This window comes from Mugil cephalus, chromosome 23 (assembly GCF_022458985.1).
Source record: "Mugil cephalus isolate CIBA_MC_2020 chromosome 23, CIBA_Mcephalus_1.1, whole genome shotgun sequence".
In the NCBI taxonomy this organism is placed as follows: Eukaryota; Metazoa; Chordata; class Actinopteri; order Mugiliformes; family Mugilidae; genus Mugil; species Mugil cephalus.
In genome coordinates, this window is record NC_061792.1 from 8,964,302 (window position 1) to 8,983,153 (window position 18,852).

An 18,852-nucleotide genomic window follows, 5' to 3' on the forward strand; every position below is an offset into this window, starting at 1 on the left:
ACACACCGACTGTCATGTTCCCCACTATTGGCTGAGAGCCCAGGTAAAATCCCACACCACACACTGTTCTGTTAGCCTCTCTTCTGCTGACTACTGTGCCTAAAATGGATCACTGTCACAAGAACAATAAATAAATATTTGAACCTGTGTATTACTGGAAAAGCTTAATATTTTATGCAGAATGATAATAACATATCATCTATTCATAAATAGCACTTGGCCAACTTTAATACGGAACACATATGGAGTCCCTACTTAATCATTATCTGACACAGGTGTCTTCATTGGGTTTCAGGTCAAGGACCCCAAACTGATGCACAAATTAACTTCACATGATTTCTGACACACTCCTTTGCTTTTAATCACTGAATCCAAACCAAAGCCTTTTTAATTTTTCAAAAATACAGCAAAACAACATTTACACAGTTAAAAGTGACACTGCTGGCCTCCAGCTAACCTCTTGACAGGTGTCTTGTGTACCGCCTACCATCTAGATTCAGTCATAAGGAATGAACTCATATCTTCCAAATCCCTCAACAGCCAGAGCTAATAGTGTTAGCATATTGCAGGCAGTTGTTTATTATTTAGAGGCAAATTTAAAGATTTATATTTAATTCAACAAAGACCAAACTTACTCCTGACAATGTGGATTGCATGTCTTTAGAAGCTATAAACAAATGCAGATGAGACAAGTACAATCAGAATAATGTATTCAGATGCACACACTGTAACTTTAGATTGATCAGACAAGAAATCTCCTTTTGATTCTAGACGTTACAGACAGATATATAATGTTAGTGCAGCCTCAGTGCTTTCTGACTCATAGCATTAAGCAGATGCACCTTCTATTTGAAATGATTTTCACTTCCTACTGAGAGAGTGCTGCAATAACAATAGAATGAGTGAAGGAAAAAGAAACTCTGGATTGGTCTATTTTAACCTAACCATTTTCCCCTTTGACAGTGACAAGAATGTGCAGATAGTCTATCAAGAAATGCAATCGAGCCTTCACCCCACCATCCCCGACCCAAACCCTCTAGACCTTTTTGCATCTTGCTTGTATTAGTTAAACACAATCACCACCTCAACAGGTCTTCCTTCTTCTGCACCACCACCACCACCACCAATTAAATAATTTCAATAAACATGCACCAAACACTGATGTCTACAACTGATGAGATGAAGGACTATGATGATCTTGAAGTCCGGGATCCTCGCCATTCTGCTGACACTTACCGTGGGAGTTGGTGGTATATCAAGCCTTGGTGACGAGGTAATCCTCATATCCAAACTTTCATTTCAATAACTCCCAGATGGCCGACAGTCTCTTCTGTTTTGGTGACCCGTAACATTGTACGCTACGCCTCATCATCACGTCTCACCGACACATCTTGAAGCAAAACTGGAATGAAACGTCAACATTTAAAGCTTTGCTCTTCAGTCTCAGGATCAGGTATGGTTTCCTTCTCGCTGCTTGCTTTTGACGATAGCAAACGGGAACTGGTGGACAGGAGAAGCTTGGATAAAGCCAGTGTTTTATTTCCCTTTTGAATGAATCATCAGAAGAAAAAAAAACAGTGAATATTTTTACACAGGCAGAGATACCAACCTAGGGCAGGATCTGTCCAGCTCTCTGGGGACAGTACTAAAGCCTCGACTCGGCACCTTCTGGTCTGGCAGCTTCACACGAATGTGGCAAAATCTATTCAGCTAGCGCTACATAAGCCTGGCCACGTCCATCTACAAAAGCAAAACAAACAGAATTTTTTATTTTTTTTTCCAATGACACAACAAGGCAAAGCCAAATTGCAGTCAATTTGAAAGTGTTTTTATGTTTGCTGTGCACCCAGCCGTGGCTCTTCCCAATGTCTGTTGTATAACTTTAACAAATTACATGTATGTAAAAAGGCGTTCTGTTCTTGCTCTCTTAAAAGTGCACCCTGATAGATCTGCCTGAATACAAATAATTTCAGAATCGAGCAGACAAAAGCACCGACAGCAGCTTCCTAAAAACAAAAAAAAACCGACTCATTCTAACCTGCCACCCCCTCTCGCTCGCTGCAATTCCAGCACCGCAGAAACGCGAAGCAAAATAAAACCTCATAATCTGCTTGTAGACTGCTGTCGCTGCGGCTCAGAATGTGCGTGGCATGTGGTCGGTTGTGTGCTCGCGCGTGCTCGTCTGCAAATGAAGCGACAGCTCCGGTGTTCTTTGTATGAGAGCGGAGAGCTAGGAGGCCCAGGGCATCTGTTGACCCAGCTGGCATTTGCCGAGTGGTTGTAGTACGCCAGGTTAAGGACAACATTTATCCATTTGTATTTGGGTTGGAGCACGGGAGAAAGAGGGACATGAAGGGCTTGTTGTTTTGTGTGTGGGCGGGTGTTTGTGCGCTGTAAGGTCAAGAGTAACATGTTGATTCTGGCGAGGAACGTTCAAAGAAATAGTAATCTGTAAATGTTGTTTAACGGCTTAAAAGGGAGGGGCCAGAAACAACCGTGACATAAATTGCGCTACAGCAATCCGGAGATGCGTTGCCAGTAACGCTGACAAACAAAATGGCCCATTTTCTCATCACATTAGGTTTCTACTTTTTTTTTTTTTTTTTTTTAATGTGCAACAAACCTTTATCCCATCATCTCTTATGCCGTACCACTGCTTCGTAGCCTGGGGTGCTAAGCAACAACTCAACTGTGTCTCCAGCTAAATATGAGAGAGACAGTGAAAGATAATATGCTCTTGTTTTGGTAGGAGGGAAAAAAAAAGAACAAAAAACTCCTTCAGGCGGTAGAGAATATGGCAAGTCGAACTTTTCCTGGAAAGCAGCAGCAGGAAAATAAAGAGGCATGCCGTCACCAATTCAAAAGCAACATATATTTATTTTAAAGAAATGAACAGACGCAATCAACTTGGATATCAACTTTTTTTATTTTTTGATTTGTTGTGCGCCAGGACGACGGTGCATTTGCGGCCCTCGGGCTACAACGGAAAAGGTGTAAAAGCAGTCAATTCCACCGCTTCATCCAGGCCTTTTGGAGCGCATTGATTTGCCAGTCATCAAAGACTGACAAAGGTGTGAACAATCTGAAAACATACACTGAGTGAGTCATGGAATAAAAGGGGTTGTAAGGGAGGGAAAATGAAAGAACCTTATTTGTGTCAACTTTCAGCTGCCGTTTTCATGCTGAGAAAAATCCATCTCAAATAGAGGATTTAAATCACTGTCCTGTTTCTAAGGCGCCATGTAGATGCAGAGGAAGCTTTGTCATGTAGCATTAGTCACGGCCTTTATTTATTTTTTATTTCACTACTCCTAACCCTTTACACACAGTGTGGCAAACGTTTATGTCATCTGTGGTCGACTTGCACCGTCTCCTTCACTGGGAATATTTATTACAAGCGCCCGTTTGACAGCGCGGTTGGATTTAAAAGCCCCGTGGACGAGGGGTGAGGCTCCTATAGACCAGGCTAAGGCCCCATATGCGCTCGTTCTGCCCACATATGGACGCCGGTCAACATATGTCGACACAGTTCATTGACATATCAAAGCCTGTGGTGCTTTTGGCTAATGTCGACACAACCCTTCCTGCAGATATGGATCATCTCTTCACCCTGCTTGTGGCCAAATATTTCAGCGTTGAACGTTGGGTAAATGCTATTGGAACAACAAAAGAAAAGCACCTCTTTTGGATGTGGATATCTGGTAGGATTAATTCAGCTTAATGTAATTGGCATCTCTTCGGTTATTCCAAAACACTTCATTAGTCTCTTTTTGGAAAGCTAATGTGTCATTAAAATGGGCATAGTAGGTTTGAAACTAACCAACCTGACATATCTAGCAACTGCAGCACCGAGCTACTCATGAAACTTTCTAGTAATAAAGGCTCTTCCCTACCCTACCAGGGTTTTGTGTCACTAAGGTATGCGGTCCATGTACCAGGGATTAAACCACTAAACCTCCTAGATTGCACACACCATGCCCCTTCTACAGAGCTGCACCGAGTTGAATTCAGAACATCATGTGCTTCATCCACATTGCTTTATTGTGCAACACTCAGGAGCTCTTGGAAAAAGACCGATTTGACGAGTGGAAAATCAGCTCATTGCCACGTACGCTGTAAAAAAAAGAAAAAAAAAAGAAGGTAAGTTGAGACAGGTATCAAGGCTACAAACTTTGCACAAATAGCTAGTTTCAAGCTACAAAACTTGGGTGGGTTTCAAACCAACATGGACATACACCTCCGTTATTTGTGCTTTTGTTTATTTTCTCTACTTTTTTCATATCTGTTGAGTTAAGTTTACTTTTTCATGGACAACAAGTTCATTGTCTTCACATGCCAATCTTGGTTATCGTCTAAGAGAGATGAGGCCACCATTGTGTTATTTCAATCTTTTTAGAAAAGAAGAGTACATCTAGAGAACTTTGTGCAGTGCATGCTGCCAGTAAGCTAACCTCCGTTACAAAATGACACGACTGGATGAGTTGGGTAAAGGTTACGTTCTAAAGACAGAATTCATGAGGTTTACATTACGTGATGTCATTAATCAACATTGGTCAACAGAACTGACTCACTTAATGATTCTTTCTCAATACTCAACACAATATTGTCACATGTTGGCACACTTTCTATTTTTTATTTTAAATGTTAATCTTTCAGGTAATCATTTCACATCATTTTGTGGTTGCACTGCTTGGCAATTCACTGTCCCTTTGTGGTGACGGTTACATTTGTGGGTAAAACCAGATATTAGTTGTTACAGCTTGAATTTTCAGGGGTATTGGAGTTCAGCTCTAATATCGGCAAAGTCGTTGAGGCTTCACCCGGTCTGCTACCGACCGCTTGAAAGGGTGTTTTTCTAAAGCTCGATGACTGGAAGTGTTCTAACAACAGAGCCTGTGACCTGGTTAGGATCTAAAGAATGGATTTCTACACACTCTACGTCTGTGATTGGGGCTCAAGATTAGCTCTGCGTACCCTCCAAAATCCCAATCCATTAGGATTTGTGTTATTGGATTCCTCTTTAGAGCCTAATTGACCACTGCGGTGAAAATGATCCTCGGACATTTGTACGTGATGAATCCCATCCAGTTGTAGTATTTCGTGTAGCAGCAGAGAAGAATCCTTAGCGGTTGTTGTCTGAAGGCCTCTCAGAGTGTACGCCGGTTACTGAACTCCCTCCAAGACGGCTTCGATCAGTTGTACGTCACATTTACGGCCTGTTCAAAGTACGCCGAAGGCGTTCCTCGGCACATCGACATTGACTCAGCTGATTTTCCTCAGAACGGCTCGTGAGTTAAACACAAAAATCCCCAAATCAATATATCGACATCCCACACCACCGACCCAAATAAGAGCAGGATGTGATGCTGCATGTTTAATTGTGCGTGAATGACCTTTTGTCTCAGGGGATGCTTTAGGTTCAAGCACTGTTATCACTTACATACTAAAACAATCAGGTTTTTATAAGCTACGGTGACAATGTAAATATTTCAGAGGGATTGAACCATTGCTCATACAGTAGTGGATTCTATGGAGCTACAATTCCTAAAAAAATAACCCATTTTTCACCCCAACAGCCTCCATAAAATACAACTGCATGCTCAGTTCTTTATATTAAATGTCTGAGCCAACAGTGAACCAATGAAAAGGACTTGAAGGCATTCTTAATGCTACTTTAAACTACCTAAAAATGTTGATGACTCATCTTGCACTCGAGGCGTGTACATACTAAGCATCCAATTAAACGGCTCTCAAATCTTTGCGTTCTTCTTCACCGGTGCAGCACTCTCAGCTCTAGGCTCGAACATGACGTTGGAGACGACCAATCAGGGGAAAGGGGGCTTTTATGGAAAATGGGTAAATGGGCCCGAGTACAACAGTGTTTTAAATGCTTTGTCTCCGGTATCTCACACGGATGTTAGCTTTCATTAAGCACCTGGTCTCTGTTGTGGGAGGTTTCAAGCATGGCAACGGCGCAAATACAACGGAGAAATACACTGAGAATGTTTTTAAAGAAACTCTTTCGGGTTTCGGCAGTGTGTTCCTTCAGCTGAGGTTTTCATTCAGCTGCTGTTCACACCCAAGGATTGGAAGAGGGGACAGGTTGGCCAGGAGGTTGCAGGTTACTAGAGGTTTTCAATTGAGTTTTTAGAAGTAGAAAGAGAGTGGCTAGAAGCTGCTTCAGCATGTGTTAAAGCTCTCCGGTCCATAAAGCGATGCTTTATGTGGAGCGTCGTTGTGTAACATCAACAGCACCTTATTGCCACTTATCGTGTCAGAGCGGAGAGCCCTACTTACACAAATACGTCCGTTTGGCCCAGTTGCAAGATGTTGTCTGACAGGCAGACCTGTCCTGATCTGATGGGACTGTGCCGTGCGTACGCCCACTTACGTGACAACAGTGAGGCGTGTTGACAAAACGAGGTTATGTAGAGGGGTCTGTGTGAAAGTCCCTGAACAAATTGCACGTGTCTTCGCTTTATGACTGCAAACAAACAAGCAAACAAAGATTTTGCCGTAGCTCCCGTTTGAGCAGCGTAATCAGATAACGTAAAGCCACATAATTCTAGAAATGCCAGTGAGGGATGGGTGCGCGTGTGGCTGCTAAATCAAATCAATGCTCTAATCGATAAGTGGGAGCTGGGGGAAGAGGATTACTTAGAGAGGGAGGAAACCCTCAGCGGGCCGCTCACTCATCTTGATTAAAGGCCTCGCTCGGCGGTTTGACGCAGGCCGGCGTGCAGCGGGTTCAACACCAGATCTCGGCCAATTACGAGCGGGGATCTGTTTTAATTACTCTCTGTGTTTGCTCAATAGTCTGTCTGGCAGATATGAGAGCGTGAGCAAGATTGGGAATATTTGAACTAGTTGTGGTTCAATTGATTTATCTGCCCACGTTTGAACCGCTCGGCGCTTGGAAAGTCTGCAACTTCTGCTGGAGTTTTGTCTTTCGCTGCCTCTGCTGTTGGCGCAGCCAGACCGCGATCTAATGCTCCACCCCGCCTCGAGTCTAGCTGAGTTGACGCAAAGCCAAATGCACGGCAAGAAAAGACCAATGTGAAAATGACTACACTGAAACACTGTATTGACCGTGGCTGCCGGCAAAACTCCGGTCAGCACAAACACGTTCTCGCCCAAGATTTGGTTGACGCGTGTTTTTAAGGATGTGTTTGCATACTGAAATGCGTATTCAGAAACACAACGATTACATGAGTTTATAGCCCACGTAGTGTGTAACACTTGTAACACTCTGATGCATTCAAACTCAATCACCAAGCACAGCATTACAGAACGGAGGCCGTTCCGTAACCGTTGGTGCTCGCAATGAGCAGAACCGCTAATAAAACCCAACCGCTGAGACTTATAGGCCGAGTGCTTTCGCAATGGATGGGCTAATAAGAATAATAAATTCTGGGAGTAACACCAACAAATCCCTGGGGATGATGCCAGATAACTACGCGTACACACACCCACACACGCGCACCGTGGGCTAATACCGGCAGCAAGGGTTGCAGCGGCTGCAGAGTTTGGGAGTGCAAGACTACTGGCAAGTCTTCAGTGCAACACATGGGACTTCCATCAAAGCAAACTTCAAAAGCTAATACCCCAGCTTAAAGTCTTCGGGGGATTTTTACAAAATCCAAACAAGAGCCGACACACTGAATCTGACCGATGGGAGGCAGACAAAAGCCAACCGGAGACGCTTCATTTAAAGGAAACAATGGTTTTTAACATCTCATCATTGCTCGAATTGCACAAATATTCCAAACGACAAGGTCTGATTGCTTTTCCGGTTGGTTTCAAATGCTGCCACTAGCGCCCAAAAAGAATAATCTCCCGTGTTTCCTTCCACCCACCCAAAAGGAGAAATAAAAATGCAACACAAAACCCCACAAAACAAATCAGATGTGGCTGAAGTAGCGCAGAAACAAATCACACTAGAAGTGCGGGTTGAAGCTGTAATGGGAATTCAGCTGATGAGTAAGCAGCCAGAGGTACACACTTCTTTTCCAGCGCAATAACCCTGAAGCAATAAATAAATAAATAAATAAATAAATAAAGTAAAAAGACACAGCATCCAAATAGAAAACACATGCACCAAATATTCCCCATCCCCTCAGGACTAAATGGCCCTGCTTCTAACCAAAGGCCGTGGAGACTTCCACCAAAGCCGAACGTTACGAGGTGTGCGGATGATGTTATCCCTGCTGGAAGTGTTGCATCAACTGCCAGCTCCTCGGGGGGAATGTCACACGGACTACGGCAGGCCCGCTGGGCCACAACAGCGTCAGAGCGCTGTGTGCCCAGCGTGCAAAAGAGGCTACTCCGCTAGCTGCTGTGTTTCCAGCAGCTATTATCCATTGCATTAATGAATGGGTCCTACTGTTGTTCACCAAGTCGCGCAAGAGCGCGGCAACACCTGGCAGCCTCTAATCTATTCACGGAGACGGCGTGTAATGTCGCTGAAGATCTAATATCCGGCATTATATAAAACATACCACTCGGCCACACGGCGCATGGCATTTGCATTTTCCATTAAATGTAAGAGCAGTCTGTGTATTTATACAGCAGATAATAGAAGCTGAAGTGAGCCCGATATCAGCTCTTCCGAGTCGTAAAGAAAACCAAATACAAAGCACGCGGATGAGTTTTATATTTAGTTTCTCTTGAATTTTAAGTCGAGCTCTCAAAGACACAACCGGCAAAATGTGTCATTTGCTCTGATTGAATCCTGATAACATCACCTGACAACAATAAAAGCTTCCACGCTCTGAACAAAGGAGTCAGGTAGTGTACCTCGGCTTAGTGTTTACCTTCAGGATGCATACGCACAACAGTGTGAGCAGATAGCGGATGGGATTTTGTCACTCGTGTCGTGACGTCAGCTCAGTCAAACCCGACCCAAAAAAGTGTTTGTTTTTTTTTTTTGTTTTTTTACTCAACCTCAACCACACTTTATTTAACAAAATAGAAGCAGGTCAAATATCGCAAAGCATATAAATGTAACTTTGAAACACAGCGTTTGAAAATAATGACAACTCATCAGTGGGCTGTGGCACAGTAATACTCCATAGAAGAGACACATAGTTAACCCCGAAACCCTCCCCTGTGATTGGATGGGAAAAGGAAGGGGACGTGAGCCGGTGACGGGGCCGGTGGGGGGGGGGGGGTGACTTGCCAAAAAAATAAAAAATAAGAGGAGGAGGATGGTGAGCGTTTGTCACAGATGTGCTGACATGTTAGTCCCCAAGGTCAGGCTGCACGTGGTCACATGTTTGGGGGAAAAGAGGGGGACTGCGTGGTTAGAGGGGTGGGGGACCTTTCCGTCCTCACGCACACGTGCCGGCAAGGCACAAACGCGGGCATGTGTGAGGAGGGGCGGGCGGAAAGCAGGGGGGGAGTGAATCAGCACCATGGACAGCGCTAGCCCGCATACTGAGGGAGACACTAGCGAGAGAGACAGAGGAGGGGGGAGGTTTGGGGTGGGAGGGGGACGCGGGCCCATCTCGCATCGGCTCCTAACACGCATCCCGGCCGTGACGCGTCGACCGCCGAATTATGCTGAAACTGCGTGCGAGTTAGGCGTCCGAGTTTCCGCACAAGAAAAATCAATTGGCAAATGTCAGCACTGGAATTTCAGAATAAAAGCACAAAGAAAATGCACATTCCTCGCATGTGTTCCACAGGTAAAGAGACATTTGTAGAAAAACTGAGAATACGTCACAACCTTTTTAATGCTTCTTTTCCTCCCAAATCCTGTTAAAGCAGAGTAGGCCAAAGCTGCGAGCCCCCCCTCCCCTCCCCTCCCCCACCCCAACCCACAAACCTCTTTGACAGGTGAGTATTACAAAAACAGATATTCAGTCATGGTGTCGTTTTGTCATGAGCCCGAGGGGGGAAAAAAAGGAAAAAAGATGCGATCCCCTCCGTGAGAAGAGCATCTCCAGTTCAAAATGCTGATTTGAAAAAAGGCCTCTCGCGTCACCTGACACCTTCCTCCCCCATTAACAACGAGGGCGCCGCTTCTCCTCACCGCCCACCAACAGAAACAAAATAAAAAAGAATATTAATACAACAACCAAACAAAAAACAGCCTATTTCAAGCACATTTTGTAAATACAGTGAGTTTCAGTTCTCTTATTTGGACAAGATTAGATGGCTTTACAAAAGCTCACAATATGATGAAAGTGAATCATAGCCATACGCTTTTTTTTTTCCTGTGTGTGTGTGGAGGAACACTTCTTTTTTCTGACACTAAAAAAAGCATTCTAGTCTATTATCGGTCTACCTTGTTTACATGAATCGAATTACGATTGAAAACACCTCTTTTGCTCAAGTTGTTGAAAAAATATGATGGTATAAACCCCCCATTGAAATGATTCCTGTGTTGTTGTTTTTTTTTTTCATCATCCTCCTCTCATCCCCAAAAGCAGGCTATATTCATTGACACACACACACTCAAAGAAGAGAAAAAAAAAGAGAAAAAGAAATCCACTGAACTGTTATTTTTCAGCTACATTAACTCTGCAGCATAAGCATCTGAGTGACGTTAATTGGTCATGCTCATCTGCGCGTCTGGATATCTGAACAATTGGCACACCATAAAGTAACACAGTTTACATTCATAAAGGAGATGATGGTGACGAGAGCGCAGGGCTCCCAGGGCCCGCGCCTTCTAGTATAAATAACCCCAAATATTTATCGACAATCAAAAATGAGAACGAACAGAAAAAAGAACATGCAACTGACAGCTTCACCTCCGTCTCTCCCTTTCTCCCCCTCCCCCCGATAGTCGTCGTCGTCGTCATCATCAGATTTTTCGCTTTTTTTTTTTGTCTCCAAACAAGTTTTAAAACAACAAATACAAATCCTAACTGCAGGTTCACAAAAAATAGAGAAATGGCACTTTGTAATAGTCATATATAATTCTTAATATCTATATATAGTCGTCATATTGACAGAACATGAAAAGGGTTTGCTTCTTTCTTGGTTATGGTGGTTATGGTTCCGTTTTGTGTGTGTGTGTTGAAACCATGCGAAATATCATCATGCAGATTATGATACATCGGTCCAAGTATTTACATTTACATTCATGCGTTCGTGCACCATTCCCATGGTCCTCTTGCTTTCTCTCGCTCGCTCTCTCTCTCTCTCTCACACACACACGCCCTCTCTCCCCTCCTTTTTTCCTCCCTCTTTTCTGTCTCACACAGATCCGTAGTCCGATTGCGGCAAACTCCGAGGAGGAGGAGGAGGAGGAGGGAGGGAGGGATTTTTTTTTCCTTTTTTTTTTTTAAGATTGGCATATACATATATTACAGAGTCGGGGCCTGTGCAGCAGCAGAGTTGGTTCAAACAAGACATAAACAAGTTTGTGTTCGCCTGTGACGAGCCCAAAAAAAAAGAAAAAAATTAAGAAAAAAGCAGGTGATTCTTGCAGTTTTTGTTTATTCGTTGTGTGTCTCTGACCGCGTGAATGTTTGTAATCCAAGTCTGGTGGAGGCTTTATTGTGTTTGAGTGATAGCAGAGTGCCTTTTACGCATCGTTTGTCGTGGAGAGGTGCGTGCTGCAGTCGAAGCCCCGGTGCGCGCCCCCGTCTGCGTGGTAAGGCCCGCTGTGCCAGTAAGACGAGTCGCACACCGTCTGTAAGGAATTGATCTCCGAGGCCGACGAGTTGCCGTCCCTCCGCTTCGACCTCTTTCGGTTCCGCAAAATAAACACCAGCATCCCCACCACGGTGAAGGCGGACGTGACGAACACCAGCAGCAGCCCGGGCACGAGCACCGAGATGGAGACCCTGTTCGGCTCCAGATAAGAGTTTGAGCGCGTCCCCGAGTCCAGGGCGAAGGTGCTGTTCTTGGACAGCGGGGTAGGGGGGGTTCTGTCGTAGAGCTGGGGGCACATGAGGTCGTTCCGGACGTAGCGGAAATCGCGCTTCCAGAACTCTTCGGGGGACTCGCACTTCAGGTCGCCCACGATCACGTCGGCCCCCAGCTTCTCCGTCCACTGCTTGAAGGGCACGATGTTGCACGCGCAATCCCACGGGTTCCCGTGCAAATCGATCTGTATGATTGAGTTGAGCTGGTCCAACACGCCAGCGACGGGCAGGTGGGGGAAATAATTATTATGCAGGCTAATTTTGGACAAAGAAATCCCAAGGAAAGCATCCACGGGCAAAGACTTGAGCAGGTTGTTGTTGAGGAACAGAACCCTCAGGTTCGGCATGGGGCCGAACGCGCCCGCCACGATCAGCTGGATGTCGTTGTATTCCAAACTGAGATATTCCAGATTCACGAGGCCCACGAACATCTCTGCCATCAGCGTATCCAGGTAGTTCTTATCCATGTACAGCCACCTCAGCTCGCTCTGGTTTTGGAACGTGCTGTTCTCGATCACCTTGATGTTGTTCCCGCCCAGGTCGAGCAGGTTGAGGCTCGAGTAGCCCAGCAGCTGGTTCTTCTTCACCGCGTGGATGTTGTTGTCTCGCATGTTGAGCTCGTGCGCGGCCAGGGGCTTGGGCTTGAGGTTGCCCAGGCTCTCGATCTTTTTGCCCTCGCAGTTGACCCCCAGCCCCTGTCTGGAGCCGACCAGCTTGCAGTTGCACGGCTGCGGGCACGTCACGTTGTGCAGCTGCTCCCTGTCCCCGCTCGCACCTGTCACCACCGGAGTGGGCCTGGTCTTCAGCTGCCAGTTCTCGCGAGACTTGGACGAGTGGCCCTTGGAGCCGTGGCCGCCGGGCGTCGGGGGCCCGCTGGCGTCGCGGCTCACGGGCTTGTAAGGCGTGGGGCGAGGGCCGCGCGGCTCCGAGGTCTCCTCCTGGGTGGGAGGGGCGACCAGGCTGGTATCCACGCCGCCGCTCTGTGAAGGGCACAGCTCCGCTTCAGACGTCTCGTTCAAGTCGCTCCCCTGCAGCCTGGTGGGAGCCTCGCAGATCACCCTCCCGATGAGCGCGTTACGCGGTATGTTCTCCAGCCATTCCTTCAGAGAAACCAGGTCGCAGTTACAGTCCCAGGGGTTGTCCTCCAACAAAACCTCCGCTATGCCCGGTATTTGTTCGAGGATCCCCTCGTAAGGCAACGTTTTGATTCGGTTCCCCCGCAGGTCGAGATGCGTGATGGGCACATGTTGAAACACGTTTATAGGTAGCGCGCTGATGAGGTTGTCGTTAAGTATCAACACTTCAAGTTTATTTAGGTCCCTGAAAACGGCGGGGTCAATATCCCTCAATAGATTGAAATCGGCCTGGAGGTACTCCAAGTCGTCTAACCCCAGGAACGTACTCTTCCGGAATGATCGTATCTTATTGTTATTGATGTGCAGCCGTTTCACGAGCTGCAGCCCCAAGAAGGCGCCGGGGACGATGTCGTGCAAGCCGTTGTTCTCCAAATGCAGACTCACGGCGTTGTAAAAGTTGGCGAACTCGTTGGGAAACAGCCTGGACAGAGAATTCCCGTGCAACAGCAGGTGATAGAACTGCGAGCTGGGGCCGGTCAAATGCTGCAGAGTGGTGAAGCTCCTTTTTTCGCAGTCTATGTGCAGATCCCCCTCTACATCGTTGCAGGAGCATATCTTCTCCTTACAAACGTCCCTTGTAACATTTCCACTGGCAACACAAAGAGCCGCATTCAGCAGAACAATCCAAAGCAGCATTTTTCAACGTGGACGATTCATTCCCGGTTTCAAGACATACGAGCTGCGAATTCAGTCTGCACCAGCACGAAGAAAGGGGGAGATACAGACATTTAGGAGGAGGGGGAGAAAGATAAGGCAGTCTTTTATAACAGATCCATGCTGCGTCTAACCTGCTCTTGCGTCCGGACTTTGAGCAAAAAAAAAAAAAAAAAAAAAAGGGAAAAAAAGAAAAGGAAAAAAAAAAATTCCCCGGCCGAATCCTCACGGTTCGTGAAAATCAACAAAGTCCGACAGCGGCAGCGGCAGCGCAGTCCAACGCATCTTTCGGCAGTTCGTTCGCGACTGACCTTGGCAAAATGGTGGGGGGAGAAAACGAGCAAATCCGTGTCTTTTTCTCCCCGAGTCGTGCTGCGTGTTGCGGCGTCGGGAGCTGTCCCCTCTCCCCTGGTGCTGAATTCACACGTCGCGCTGGAGCCTCACAGGCGATCCCGCACACTCGCGTCCCCCCCTCGCATCCATCGGCGTCTCGTCTCCTTCGCCTTTCTTTGCCCTTTATTAGTAGTGTTATTATATCTTTTAAATTCTTTTTGTTTACAGCGGCGAATTACAAAAAGGGAAAAAAGCAAAGCGGAACGCGGAGACCGTGTTCATCCTAGCGCGGTGCTCTGAGAAAGATCTGACACCCTCTACTGAGCTGTAATGGCAAAAATCCGTCGACTGACTGAGGGAATGCTGAGAAGAGAGAGCAAGCGGGCGAAAAAAAAAATCAATCCACACACAGGATGTTTTAAAACACGAAAAAGATTTTTAGATATTTCCCTTCCAGATGCACATGAAGATGTCTCTGCCACCAAACGGGGCTGCGCATTATCTCTGTTAACGCTTGCAGCTCCATGGCACAAGTGTCCAACTTGGCATCGCCAAAAAAGAAGAAGAAGAAAAAAAAAGAGGGGGGATTTCACATTAGGATCGTGATGCCTCACTTGAGCGCCTCAAACTACACTACCCCGACCTCGTCCTCATAAAAAATAAAAAAAAAGAAGGGGAAAAAAAGGAGAGGGAGTCGCGTTACTTTGGCGGGATCCGGCTCCAGGTTTTTTTTCTTTTTTTTTTTTTGCGCGGAGAGCCTCCGCCGTCTCAGCCCCGACTTTCAACCCTCTTCGTTCTGGAAGGACTGTTGAATGCGGTAAAAACAATTATCTGCTACAGGCATGCCTGCGCCCGGCGAGGAGAGGGAGGAAGAAGGAGAAGAAGAAGAAGAAAACAGTTGACTATACAATAAACGATGCGTCAGTGTGGCACCCTATATGCGCATGTGTGCGTGACGTTCTTGTTTTTAATTTTTTTTTTCCCACCCCAAGACAAAATAAATAAATAACAGATCTGCAAACGTAAGAAGAAGAAGAAGAAAAAATCGGATTGAACATATTTTCCTTCATCGATTAGTGTTATACTCCATTGTTTTAGATTATTACATCAGCTGGAGGTGGGGGATTCAGCAGTCGAAGGAAGAGGACGTGGGGGTGCACGGGAGAGTTGAGGTAGTTATCCTCCTCCCTCCACCTCCACCTCCCCTCCTACCCCCTCCTCCTCCTCCTCCTCCATCTGCAGTGCTCAGTTGGAATTGAGAGCATGACAGAATAAAAAAAGAGATGCCAACTTAAATATCCACTCTGACATTTTTTTATTGAGAGAAAATAAAAAAAACCTCAATGAGAAACCGATCTGTGTGACATTCTTCCAGCAGGTGATTCCAATAAATAAAACAGCATCAGAACCACCTACATGTGCCTGTAAAGCTTTCCCTGTAGGCTCCGTTGACTGGTTGTGCCTTCCCGCTGCCCACCTGTCTATACACTCGTCTGTCTGCTTCTCTTTCCGGCTCTCCCCCCACGTCAACAAGTCTGCCTACCTGTTGGCTTTGTCTGTCTCCTTTGTCTCTCGAGTTTTTATCTCGTATCTCGTTTTGGTCTGTCTAAACATCTGTCTCCGTCTGTCAGATCGCTATCGAGCAACCGGTGGAATTCTAGGCGTGCTGGACAAACCGCACACGCGGTGTTCGCAGTGCAACCACCACAATTATCATGGCTGCTGTACATTCAGTTAAGCAAAGCTTTGACGTGCTTCCTTGGATGTGTATATACTTATTAATATTAGCAGGTAATATTGTTTCTATTGATGCTCTTCATTAGATTTAATTGGATTATATTAGCTGCAACTTTATATACACACAACAAATGCAGTTGTATGTGGATATATATACACACACACAATACATACAAATATAGAGACGCCTATCAGCCACAACATTAAAACCGCTGACAACTAGGGAAACTTTTGGTCCTCCCGGTAATTTGTGTGGATGTTACTTAGACATGTAACGCCCACCTAGACAAGACCAGGCTCCCCCACCCCACAGCAATGACACTCCTCGATGACACAGACACACACACAGAAACGCTTCTGGAACAACTCAAACAACATGACAACGGCACATCAGTGGGATGATCCACAGAGGACCGTCCCCTCAAAGGCCCCCGCTAACATCATCCTATTACCAGACACTACAGGAAACCCTGAGAAGGTCCATGCCCAGACTCTGAGGAATCACAACTATTGGTCTTTATACATAGACACAACATAAAAAACTAATATAATCTTCCAATACAATCATCCACGTCGTTTCAAAACCAACAGGACATTAAAATAGTCACGAAAAGCGATTAACTCCACGACTGTTGTATTGTAACGCATTCGCCGTGTACCTAGTGACATGGCAGTCGAGTATACATCGAAGTGAAACGTGTCATTCAAAGAACTGGCTGTTCAGTGACTATCGTCAAACGGGGTAATAAAATGATATGAAATTAACAGCATTCACATTGTTCCAACCTGGGGGACTGGATGCACCGCTGGAGGGGCGACATTTTTGGGCTAAACTGCAGTTCTGCAAAAGACCACTTGTGGTTCAGGTTTGAAGTTTACTTAAAAACTAAAAACGATCTGCTGGACGCGTTTTATGAAGTGCTGGACAGAAGAGTAACAGCGAAGCAGTCATTCATGTCCTTTCAGCACTATTTTTGGTTAAATTTTACATAGCTGCAGCTCTGTGTAAAATACACTGACAGGGAGAAATATACTTTAAGGGAAAAACATTATTAAGGCATGTGGATGTAGGACTATCCAACTGAGTACAGAGGTAGAATACATAAATATAGTATCAGGCTAACTGTGTGTGAAAAGGCCCAACTCTACAGCAGAAATAAACAAGGTTACAGCCTGACACTAAAAACTGCTCTATAGCTAACATTCATGACAAAGGTATCGGTGGATATTTAGTTTCATAGCTCAGTTATTTAAATCACACCAAGGCACAAGGGTGAGACAAGAGGGCTCCAATGAAGGTTTCTAGCTTCTCACACTCCACCACTTTGGCCACTTTTGAGCAGGCAAAAAAAATACAGAGCGTCAATCAGTGCCAAGATGGCGGACCTAGATTTGCATTTCCTACCCCGCATTACAAATCTTCAATGGTTCCGTCACTCAGCAGTCACATCCTGCCGGAGATTGTAAGCGGTTACGTTCGACTGGTGACGACGTCACAATGGTGACATTGTTTGGATCTCTGACAAATCCGGAGAAAATTTTTCTTCTTATATTGAGATATCTGCGTATTTCTTCCACCGCTGAGCTTTCTGTCATTTTCTGACTGCCATCATGCAACAGACTCTCCCATCCCTCGCTCTCTGATGTATTTGTTGTGTTTAATGAATGCTTTGCCTTTCAAATCGGCGTCCTACTGCGGGCCGCGTCGAAACACGTGAGCGATGCGTTCGAGATAAACTAAGCGGCCGGTTGTCAATCCGGGTCCCCTGCGTGCAAAAAAAAACAACAACAGAGGCCGAGGGCGAACGGTCGTGCGGCCGAGCCAAGGGCACGTCGCTCGTTCCCACTAATTAATTGGATGCTGTGTGTGTGGGTGTTTGGGTGGGTGAGTGAGTGAGTGGTGGCGGGGGAGAATAAACGTGGGGGAGGGTGTCGGAGAGGATGCCTGCTGATTTTCTGCATACATCATATGTACAGCACGCGTGATCTTATCTACAGCAGGTGGGGGGTGTAATAGCACAAACATAGCTTAGTCGCGCATGAGCAGCTCGTTTCCTCCAAAGAAAATGATCAGATAAACAATTCAGACTCAATTTTGACTCGGCTCGGTCCTCGTAGGCCAAACGTTTAGACTCTGATTTAATCCTCCAAACAGGATAAATCACATTTGTATCAGGGAGAGAGGAAAAAAAAAGCCCTTATCTTGGAGTCAAAACTAATTGGATTATGAATATGAATGTATCCCCAGGAATAACTGCATGGGGCTCAGCCTCATGATGGGATGCAGATACTGTCGGGTTGCATTAGTGTGACGCGGGACCAGAGGAGCTCGCAACGTCACTCGCATGCATAGTCGCGGGCTACGCCGCAGCTCGGGCAAGTGTTACACATGCAGACAAGGTGAAGACATTTCTGTATTTAGTGCTTTTTTATTAAGCATATAGCATAGACAAATGGCACAAACTAATGCATTTATAGCCGTAATCTAGTTTGCAGCAGCATCCATTGTTGGATGGATCTTTATACAATAAACACAGCAAGAGATACCTGTTGACTTTACAGTGGATTATGAACCATGGTTAGTTCTATGAAATGACAAAACATTTTTGATTTATTAGTTGTTTATTGTCCATATTGTTCATCTGTTTTCCCTCATCTTATTGTTGTTCTTTGGATCTTTGCTGCTTTTCACACTTCAAGAAGAAACCTGTCCCCACGTTGCTTGTCTTATTATTATTTTTGCTCAAACTGAGCCATTTCTGCATCATCTTCAGCTTCTCTCACGCTTCACAATTGCGTCATTTTTAATTTCAACATCACTGCCCAATAACTTGTGGGCTCAAAGTCTCCCTCGGCCTATCTGCTCCACCACCAGCGTCTCGACTCTGAGCGATCCCGCTCCTATCTGCTACCTTCACCTCAGACCGAGCCTGGAAGCCGAAAGAACTTCCCACCAAACTGATTATGCTCCGACAAACACCTGCGGGGTCAATCAAATCATTTGGCTGTGGCTCCATATGGCTATAGAAGAGTAAGAGCAAGATAGACGTATATGTTCAGGTAGCCGTAAAGTTGAATTTACTCACAACAAAGTGGATCGAAAGCATTTCTTT

The 18,852-nt window shown here is 45.7% G+C and overlaps 1 protein-coding gene across 1 annotated transcript; it reads right to left on the reverse strand.

Annotated features, from left to right (window-relative positions):
- Positions 1 to 4,619: 4,619 nt before the first annotated feature.
- Positions 4,620 to 15,127, reverse strand: LOC125000966 (SLIT and NTRK-like protein 1). The gene has a single exon (XM_047576766.1). The coding sequence runs from the start codon at positions 13,649 to 13,651 to the stop codon at positions 11,537 to 11,539; it is 2,115 nt and encodes a 704-aa protein (XP_047432722.1). The 5' UTR covers positions 13,652 to 15,127; the 3' UTR covers positions 4,620 to 11,536.
- Positions 15,128 to 18,852: the final 3,725 nt, after the last annotated feature.

What these genes read in the sequence shown, in the direction of transcription:
- LOC125000966 (XM_047576766.1), bottom strand. Translation starts at nt 13,651, where the DNA reads ATGCTGCTTTGGATTGTTCTGCTGAATGCGGCTCTTTGTGTTGCCAGT.